Source organism: Limulus polyphemus, unplaced genomic scaffold (genome assembly GCF_000517525.1).
Source record: "Limulus polyphemus unplaced genomic scaffold, Limulus_polyphemus-2.1.2 Scaffold325, whole genome shotgun sequence".
NCBI lineage: Eukaryota > Metazoa > Arthropoda > Merostomata > Xiphosura > Limulidae > Limulus > Limulus polyphemus.
The window spans coordinates 364,515-375,513 of record NW_013665935.1 but is presented as its reverse complement, the minus strand read 5'-3'; the positions used below and the strand labels follow the sequence as shown (position 1 = coordinate 375,513).

The 10,999-nt window shown below is 32.9% G+C and overlaps 1 protein-coding gene and 1 long non-coding RNA gene across 3 annotated transcripts in view; one reads left to right on the top strand and one right to left on the bottom strand.

The window, feature by feature from the left end:
* The window catches only part of LOC111085310, a 25,055-nt gene extending 21,079 nt beyond the window's left edge, over positions 1 to 3,976 (top strand). Inside the window, exon 3 of the long non-coding RNA XR_002610148.1 lies at positions 3,789 to 3,976. This is a non-coding gene — a long non-coding RNA (uncharacterized LOC111085310). The remainder of the gene's footprint in view (positions 1 to 3,788) is intronic.
* LOC106457395 (tyrosine-protein phosphatase 10D-like) overlaps positions 1 to 10,999 on the bottom strand; it is a 122,782-nt gene that overhangs the window by 61,470 nt on the left and 50,313 nt on the right. For both annotated transcript variants that reach the window (XM_013916806.2, XM_022383294.1), the window contains exons 3-5: positions 9,105 to 9,351; positions 6,207 to 6,488; positions 5,402 to 5,686 (exon numbers count right to left, since the gene is read on the bottom strand). In XM_013916806.2, the coding sequence (XP_013772260.1) occupies positions 5,402 to 5,686; positions 6,207 to 6,488; positions 9,105 to 9,351 (814 nt within the window). The remainder of the gene's footprint in view (positions 1 to 5,401; positions 5,687 to 6,206; positions 6,489 to 9,104; positions 9,352 to 10,999) is intronic.

The window sequence follows — 10,999 nt, the reverse complement described above, 5'->3', positions numbered from 1 at the left end:
GTCAGAAGTAGTAAGGTATGTGAAAGCTGATTTTGAGAGGAAAACAGTCCATGTTACAGAGTCCTTCCTTGGTTTTATCCAGATAAGACAGAAGGATGCTGACAGCTTGGTTGAAGACATCTTGAAACAGCTAGAGAAGAGTGAAATGGAGCTACAAGATTATCAATCACAGTGCTATGACAACGCTGCTGTGATGGCTGGACACTGAAATGGTGTTCATCAAAGAATAAGTGAGAAACACAACCTGGCAGTGTTTGTGAATTGTGACAATCACTCACTCAACTTGGTGGGTGTACATGCAGCCAAGGAAGATACAATGATGGTCACGTTTTTTGGAATCATCGAAGCTCTCTATGTGTTCTTCTCTCGTTCAATACAGCACTGAGAAAAACTCAAAAACGCTGTGCCTGTGGTTGTTAAGTCACAATCCGAAATCAGGTGGAGTGCAAGGACAGAAGCAGTGAAGCCCATCAACAAGTACCTTGAGGAGATACTTCAAGTTCTCCAGGACATGACAGACAATGAAAACGAGACAAGTGAAACAAGAAGTGATGCAAGGCAGCTGTATAACCACATGTTGAGTTACAATCTTCTGACTTTGCTAGGATATTGGAACAAAGTACTCATTCGCATTGACCGTATTCAAAAGAGGCTGCAGGATCCTAGCACGAACTTCTACGATGCAGCCCTGGATTTGAAAGCTCTACAAGATCATTTTGATGATGAAAGAAAAGTGTTGGTCAGTGAGTCACTCGTAGAAGGACTTGATCTCTGTCAAGAATGGAATAGTGAAGTTGAAAGACGCCAGAGACAAAAAAAACAAATGGCTGATGAGAACTCGAGAGACGCTAGGTTAATAACGAAGGAGGAAATGGAAAGAGTCATGAAGGGAACACTTGACAATCTTCACAGAGAAATGGATGAAAGGTTCACTCGTTTGCACGACACTGACGCCAAGTTTGGGTTCCTTCTCGATATCAAGTGACTGTGTTATGGCACCGACAGTAACAACCTAAAGAAGAAGTGCGAAAATTTGGGCGAATTGTACAGCTCTGATGTTGATGGACAGCAGCTATATGAAGAAATTTTGAATTGCAGAATGTTGCTATAAAGTCGGCCAACACGAAAATATCAAGACCTGAAGAACTTCTCGGATTTATTGTTCAGTATGGAGATGAGAGTGTCTTCCCCAACCTTTGAATTGCTATTCTGATAATGCTAACTATCGCAGTTTCCATCGCCAGCTGTGAGAGATCATTCAGCAATTTAAAACTAATACTTTTGTATTTGAGAACCTCCATTTGTCAAAGCAGACTCTGTGATCTTGATCTGCTGAGTGTAGAAAGAGAAGAAACTGAAAAACTGACTTTGAGCACATCATAGACCAATTTGCATCAGTGAAAGCAAGGAAGGTGCAGTTGTAATTCTCATATAGTGCCATAATTTGTTAATTAAAAGAATAATGAGCTTGACTTGTATTTTTGGGCTGATATTATGGTAAAGTTATCTAAAGAATGGGTGTCAGATGTTTGGACAGGGGGACAATTTCAGTGCTTGCCATAGGTACTATTTTCCGTAGATATGCCCCTGATTGCAGGTTACATCTATTTGTAGACCTAATTTTACAAATTAGCCTTTGAGTAAAAATTCCAAAACTAATGGTACATATACCTAACTTACTTTTAAGCTTCCCTGCAGAATTCCTTACTAATTGATCAACCACAAACACACTCTTTAGCTCACTAACTGAATCACAGAACTGAATAACTGAATAACTCACTGACTGGCACTAAATACTTCACTGAATCTGTATTTATATTGCACCCTTGTTTCTACATAGTGCAGGAACTTTATCGATTCCTAATTTTCATGACATACTTCTTCTAGCAAAACATCTAAATTAAAATATAGCTTACAACAATAAACAGGATATGCACATGTTCATAAAGATTATATTAAATTAACAGCAATGAAAAAATTTAGCTTTGTTTTAAAGAGTATATGTGCAAAACAGTAACATTATGCTAACCAGAGGCAGGGGTAGAGGATATAACTGACAGACCAACTGATATAACAAAGGGTGCTATTAGTGATACAGTCTTTCGAGTGCTTACATGGGTTAATGATGTAGGGAAGGGTAGATCAAACGAGCTAATTTTTACGTACAAGACATTAAAACAGGCATTCATAGAAAATTGCCATAATAACACTGCCAAGACTTAACTGTAGGGATGAAATTATAAGTATGTCATTAGGGCTAAATGCTAGGCTTAGGTTAATAAGTAAGGAAGAGCTGATTGGATTTATGGGATCAGTTCAATGGGAAAAGGGAACTTTTTAGAATGGATGGTTTACATTTAAATAAGGTAGGAGCTGGCTTGTTTGTAAAGCTATTAACTCAACTGTAAGGGCAACCTTAAACTAGGAATAAACAGTGGATAGGATCATAATAATGAAGAAAAAATAAGATACAGAGAGAGATATAGTGTGGGAACAAGGTGCAAAGGTAGTTTTAATGGTAGACTAAACTGTTTTATCGTAATGCTAGAAGTATAAATAATAAAATGGATGACTATAATGCATTGGTTGTAACAGAAGATTTTTATATAATGGAAATAACTGAAATCTAGCTAACTGTAGACATTTATGATGATAGAAGTTTCTCTGAAATACTGGATTATAGGTTGTTTAATAGAGATAGAGTATTAAAAACAGAGTCAAGAGTAGGTTTATATGTAAAATGTGAGTTACAGCCTGTTCAAGTTGAATATATTGAAGTTAATAGCAATGAGGTTGAATCTGTTTGGGTTTCTGTTACTGGATATAACAGGAGGAGGCTTTTACTTTGAATATGTTACTGAGCACTGATAAGATTAATGAGAAGCTCTACATGGAGATAAAGAATTCAACTATGAATGAGGTTACAATTGTGGGAGAATATAATTTCAGGCATATAGATTGGAAAATGTTTAGAGTCAAACCTTAAGGGAGAAAGGTTTTTAGAAATTGTTTGGTTTTCTTCCACAGAATGGTTTTCTTCCACAATTTGTAAGAGAGCCTACTAGGAACAATGCTATTTTAGATTTATTGTTAGCATCTAATAAAGAAATGGTTGATAGAGTAGAGGTTGGGGAACATCTGGGTACAAGTGATCATTGCTCAATTAAGTTTGGTGTTTTGCTTCATATGGTGATAAGAAATAATGAGATTTTGGTTTCAAGTTCAAAAAAGCTAATTTTGAAAAAGATGGGATATGAATTATATGATGTAAATTGTGAAACTGAATTAATTGGAGATACTCATCAAATGTAGAAAAATGTTTTAAATATTCAAGATATCCTTATGGACAAAAAAGGGTAGCTACAAGCAAAAACCAGGTTGGCTCAGAAAGGATATAAAGGATGAGATTAAAGAAAAGCATTATAAATATAAGAAGTTTAAATTCAATGCAATGATGGGAGATGTTAAGGACTATAGAACATCAAGAGTGTCCGTTAAATGGCAAATTAAGAAATCAAAAACTATATGAAAAAGGTTGGCTGAAAATGTACAAATAAATGGTAAAGATTTCTTCATATTCATTATTAAACGTTAGCAAAATGTTAGGAAAGGATTATACTGGAAGGTTAATATCTGATGATCATGCGATGGCTGAGTTATTATTTTCTACTTTTTCTTCAGTTTTTTACTAATGAAGATTTAAGCAATACTCCTCAACCTGAACAACTGCTGGATGGAAACAAAGTTGATCAGATGATCATATTAATTAATACTGTTAAGAAAATGAGAAGTTTAAAGAATGATAAAGCACCTAAGCCAGATAATATTTACCCAAGGGCTTTGAAAGAGGTTAAGAATTGGGTACATGAGCCACTTGCTGTTATTTTTTCTAAGTCCTTGAATAGTGGGCAGGTGCCAGAAGTTTGGAAGTTGGTTAATATTAGTCCTCTTTTCAAGAGAGGTAATAAAAGTTGCCCCAGTAACTACAAAAAAATTTTGAAAGTCTGATAAAAGATGCTTTGCAAAGTCATTTAATAAAGTATAAAATATTGTTGGATACTCAGCATGGTTTCATTAGGGGAAAATCTTGCCTTACTAATCTTCTGACATTCTTTGAAGAGATTATTACTTATGTAGATGAGAGTACAGGTGTATCTATGTGTGGTGTATCTGGATTTTTATAAAGCATCTGACAAGGTGCCACATAAAAGGCTTCTTAAAAAAGTTATCTCTGGATATATTGAAGATAGGTTGGCTCATTGGATAGAAAACTGGTTAGATGGAAGAAAGCAGAGGGTTGTTCAGTCAAACTGCATTAATGTCATTAGTGAGGTACCTCATGGATCAGTATTAGGACTTTGCTTTTTTTGACTTACATCAATGACACAGATGAAAGAATAGTCAACAGATTATTTAAATTTGCTGATGACATTAAAGTTTTAGGTACTGCTGGCTGTAAGGTGGGTGCTGCATTACAAAATAATTTGGATTATTTGGTGAGTTGAGTGAATAAATGACAGATGACTTTTGACAACAATAAATGCAAGGTAATGCATGTGTGATATCCCAATTTTAATTATGAGTATGATTTTATAACAATAACCTTAACAGTGTTACAGAAGAAAAATATCTTGGTGTTCTGGTTGATCAGTCTCTTAAGTCATCCAATCAATGTGTTATTACTAGTGGCAGGGTAAATAGGATTTTATGTTACATCTACAGAAATATTGAAATACAAGTATAAAGAGATTATGATATCATTGTCTAGTGGTCATTGGTTAGGCCACATTTGGAATATTGTGTTTAGTCTTGGGCTCCTTACCTCAGAAAGGACATTGAATTGTTGGAAAGGGTTTGGAGGAGGGTTACTAGGATGATACCTGGGATGAAAATGTTATCATATGAAGACAGGTTAAGATCTCTGAACTTGTTTTCTCTTGAAAAAAAAAGAAGAGTTAATGAGGATCTGATTGGTAAGTTTTAAGATTGTTAAAGGAACTAATAATGTTAATGCCTCATCTTTTTTTCATATTTAATGGTGAGAATGGTAAGACGAGGGACACAAGTATAAAATTTGGCAGGGAAGAAGTAATCTTCAACTAAAACAGCTTAATTTTTCTAAAATGGTGGTTGGCCTCTGGAATGGGTTGCCTTCAAATATAATGGATGCAGTTAACTTAAAGGAAAGCTTGATAAATATTTAAATGGTAAGGGTTGGCTTTGAGTTGTTTTTTTTTATGGTTTTATTTAACTTAGTGGATAGGACAGCCTAGATAGACAACTTTGTTGTCTTTTTAATGTTACATTAACATGATAATAATCAAAAGTTATATTTTTAACATGCTGGCATAGGGTATATCTACTATTGAACAAATATCTAAAAAAAAAAACACATATTTACCTGTTCTATACTCTGCCACTGTTGGTGAACTAACTTGCTTCCCACTAACAGTTTGAACAGAAATATTATAAGCTCTTCCAGGAACAAGTTCATTGAAGGCTGCCTGAGCAGGCCCAGGTGGTTCACCTTCCTTATCAACATATACAACTGACTGATCAGAATCCTCAGGTTTGATACTTACACGATACTGACTAAAGATACCAGAAGGATATGGTGGTTGCCATAAAACAAGAAGAGTAGTCTCATTTCTAAACCAAACAATGAACCGTACAGGAGTGTTTGGTGCTATGGGGGGGAAAAAAGACTGAATATCACAATTGAAATAGCATAAAGAAAGGAAATGTATTTGTTCTTTACATAATCATACGTAAGTTACATAACTGTTCAAGAAACAAGTTTTATTTTTGTACACTATAATGACTATTGAACTGCTCACATCAGCTACTAAAAAAGTTATTTTAGTTCCAGAAAAGGTTTTTTAGCTCTCTCACCTTATTAAGATGAAATCATTGTATTCTAATTTAATAGAAAATAGATTTCCATTAATTAGTTTAATCCAGCACAATATCTTGATCTCAACATATTTCACCAGCAAATGTAACAGATATTAAGTTAAAGGAGTTTGTGCCTTTGTAATTGAGTGAACAAGTATGTCAGTTAGATTACTTCACTTTAGAATATTTTCTTAGAAAACCTTATACTCAAGAGATGTTGATGAAACAGCAGAACAATACAAATCTTAATTCTTTACTGTACATATACCTGTACCTTATATCATAATTCTAACAAAATATTTCATACACACTTGTTGTAAAATTTGCTGCCACAAACAGTGATGATTTCTGGTTCTTGAACAGTGAATAAAGTTGAATTTCATATGTGCCACCAGGGGTAAGATCTTGTAGCCTAAATGGAATAGGATTTTTGTCAAGTTCTATGCTTCGTATCTGAGAATCGTCCTCTTCAGACAAAGGGATGATAGTTAATTGGTACTCAGTATAACCTCCTCTTGCTGGTGGATCCCAGAATAAGTTGACTATTTTACTTGAAAATGGCTTAACTGATAAATTGGTAGGAGGATCTGGCACTGAAATTTTCAAAATAAAATTGTCTGTGATATAATTAATTTGCTATAATTTCTACTTATTTCATATAAACTACAGAAACATGTGTGATTTGTTATAATACAAAGATTATAAGAACTTCTTCCAAAATGAAAATGTAGATTTGTCCTTCTTGCTTTCAAAACTTAATGCCCAGTCACATGCCTTACTCATGCAAATTAACTTTTAAAATTCTCATGAAGAACATGTTTTGTGATGCTAGTTTAGTTAAAGCCTGAGTTGTTACCTTTTTTTTACTTCACTTCCTACTAGGGCTCTAATATAGTTTTAGTCTAAAAATATTCTTGTCACTACCAAATTAGCTCCAGTAATGTCATCGCAACATTCAACCTACAGATCAAAGTGAAAAAGAGATACAAAACACATCCCTAGAAGCTCATCTTATTCAGTTCAACAAACCACTCCACATAAGAAAACATCATAGCAGCATCTTACATCACAAGCTCTTTGAAAACTCAGCCTAAACCTCTTGAGAAAACAATGCCAGCAAGAAATCACATTTGATCACTTGATAATGTCATCACTAATATCAAATTACGATTATATCACCATAAGTAACTAGACAAAATTCAGTTGTGGACAACAACCATATAACAAAGCCATGAGAATAATCTTGACCAAAAATAAATAATTATATAGGTGATACAACTTTGGAAAAGTTAGCCATCTATTACAAGTGTACAAATCCCCAAACAGAGGAGAAAACTACTAGATCTTGATAAACAAATAATAAAAAATACTACTCCTGTACACATAAGTTAGCCTAGCATTGGTAGCCTATTATGTATTAGTCTTATGTCTGATGATGACCCACAAAAATGTGGTTAAACATGTAACAAAATGTCTGTTTTTGCAATAATAAATAATTTTGGTTTGAATGATGTATTACTTTTAATAATTAAATACTACAAGATGTATAAATAGACCAGTTTACAGCAGGATGTAATGATTGCATTTACATGTTTATTAACTAATTAATTTATATATTATTCACCTCTGATATGTAGTGTTAAAATGTGGTCCATTCTTAATACGTCAGTCATAACTATCCTTTTATGAAGTGGAACATAGCCTGTTCAGATATACACATTACAGTAATGTGTGTGTGTGTGTGTATATATATATTTCTTGACTTGACAGAAGATATATAGGTACATCGTATAGTGAATGAAGTATGTGTGTGTGTGTGTGTGCAATTAACAAGAAAAAACATACAATTCCATATTGTATTTTAGCAAATAATATTAACTTATTTTAATAATGATGATTTCATCTGTCACTATTTATATATATGTATAATGAATATTTTGTTAAACCTCATCAGTTTTTCATTAAACTAAGAAAACTGATGCTGACCTTTTCTTTCTCTGTTCCATGCTTATAACTGAGTGTGCCTAAAGTATCAATACTAGATCTGAATTTACAATCCTGCTGTAAAAATACTGTTTCATCTTGTAATTTGGGAGGAAAAAAATACTAATATGAGCCTGCAGACTGAATATAGCAGAAACACTGCAGTAGTTCATGTGTGGGGAAACTGTACTGTGATTATTCTGGAATGGGATAATGAGGGGTCTTGCCTGAGAGGGTACAGTCTGTACAGTTTGATGGGAAAAATGCTTAATAATATTTTCACTGGAGATATTTTGATGTACAGATAGTTTTCAGTAAAATATAAATAAGTAATTTCTCATGAATACTATGTATTGGAATTTTGACAAAAAAATGGTGAAGCCAAGAAATAATGTACTAGAAAGTACAGTTTCCTATAAATCTATCATCTTATTAATGACTATTAATATTCAGTGTCATTGACAAATATTTGACATTTATATATCCTGATGGTCAGACAGAACTTCACTATGTGCACTTTAACCCTAACAAAGTGTATATAAAGTGTAAAGAAAAGCATATCAAAGCAGAATCAAGATCCACCAGACACTAAGCCTAATAATTTTCAACTAAAAATTTCTGAATAATGTAATGAAAGGATAGTATGTAATACATATTACTATAAACTAGAAAAAGGGATATTTAAATTTTAATATATTTTCAGTTTTAATGAATTATCTGGAATTTTTCTTATAAAATTTGCCTGGAATGTTAAGTCTTTCAAACTTTTTATTAACAAATATTTGTAGAGAAAACCAATCATGAAAACATTAATGTAAATATCTGGCATGTAAACTTAGGTAAATGAAAGACACTGCTATACCTGGAGTTAAACAAGTTTGTTTTCTTTTTTTAAGTGGGTTACACTTCCAAATGCTTTCTATTTTATGCTTTCTTTACAAAACATTAATATATATATATACATAAATTTAAAAAAGTGTCTTTGTGGTATTTGAAAAACACTCAACCATACAACTTAATTGTGAAATATTTAGAACAATTTTTTTACTCCCTGCATTTCACTAATAAATTTTCAGCATACTTACCAGAATAAAAGCTTCAAAGAGCAGTTAAAGAGTATGTCAAGAGTAAAAATAACAACACCTACATGACAGGCAATACACAGTAACATATATAAATTATAAATTAAACAACTTATGGCAAATTAAAAACAATGAGAAATGTACCTGTTGCTAAGGTGGCCGTCCATATCAACCAGTTGGTTAAAGAGGTATTGGTATAATACAAGTAAAATGTATAATCTTTCCCAGGCAATGCATCGGCTATTACAATACTGTTTGCAGCTTCTGCAATAAATGTGAAGTTTGGAGAAGGATAGCCATGTGGAGGTAAATAATCTAACCGAAATAGCCCATCTTCCAACTCACCAACATCCGACGGAAAGGCCAAATCAATTTCCACTGTTACACATAACTAAAAACATAATTAGAGAAGTTGGATTAAAATAATGATGTTTTAAAATGCTAAAAATTAAATATTAATACTACACGAATGCAAGTTGATTTCAATAACCTTAACTTGTATAAGTTATAATATTTGTATAATACTATTTATCTCCGTTAAAACATGAACACCAGATTTAAAAATAAAGTTCAACAAGGCCTACAGGTGCACCAGTATTATATTGCAAATTCATTAATGTGTTGAACTTAAAGTAAATTTATTAATTAACTAGATGATTTAAGAATCAAACCAAAAACAAAGGCCATATTTTTCAGAGTATAATTTTACTAAGTCATTAAATCTCACCGTAGTATAAAGTTAATTATCAGCTGCATATTTAAGAAAACCTAAAATGCTATATTCTTTAATTCTATATTCTTATAATCTTTAATCGCTATAATGAAACTGAATACTGGTTGTACAGAATTTACCGATTTAATCGCCTATGGCAGCGTACTGGCTTGTATTACGCACTGCATCTAACTAACCAAATTATTTCAGCAAAAATATATACACAAAGATATTTTTACACAACAATATCACAAAAGTTTTGATTTCATCCTTTATACATATATATATCATATTATAACATTTTTGCACTCGTTGGTTTGAGACATTGTCGACAGATGGGGGCATAAAACTGGACAGCCTTTCGAAGTTCGTTTGTTTTTAACCGCAAAGATATACAATGGGCTATCTGTTCTATGTCCACCGCGCGTATTATAACACGATTTTTAACATTGTAAATTATTAGTCTTCAAGCTTACCGCTTAGCCACGTTGGGGTAAACTATTCCAGTTTGTTATAAAAGTAAGATTAATTAACAGGGTCGTGTTTATTTCACATCACGAAAGATTGGTATATTGAAATGCCTTGTTGACAGATTTTACAAGATGAAAAAATATGGATTGTAATAAACATCGACAGAGAAATTTCTAGTAACCTTTTTGTGATATGCCTATTGGTACTATTTTTCAAGCAATAATGGACGTCAGACTAAGTAATTTTTTTGTCTTATACTTTCTTTTATCAAGTGTAGTATTCATTAATATCACTAGGCCCGGCATGGCCAGGTGGTTAGGGAGCTCGACTCGCAATCTGCCCAAACAGATTCGCCTCTTCAGCCGTGGGGGCGTTATAATGTTCAGTCAATCTCACTAGTCGTTGGCGGTGGGTGGTGATGATTGCTAAATTAGGGACGGCTAACGAGGATAGCCCTCGTGTAGCTTTGCGCGAAAATTCAAAACAAACAGTTGATATCACTTTTTGCTTTAAAATTGTATTATTTGAGAAGAAATAGTTACCGTATTTTTCGGAATATAAGAAACACTGGTGTAAAAGACGCACCCTTATTTCGAAGACAAAGTTTTGGGGAAAAAAGCTACAGTCGCATTTGGAAGATTTTTATTGAACAAAAATTCAATTTGATACTTTAAAAATTAGTATATATTGTTCTAAACACAAAAGAGCTCAAAACATCAAAATAAGAAAATACCGTAAATAAAAAAAAGGTTTACTGTTATTTAGTTCGGTTCAAAAACCTACAAAATCTTCATTGCTTTCACTGTAATTTATTTTTTATTATTAGGGAGCATTATAAATAGTTATGTTTTAAAAG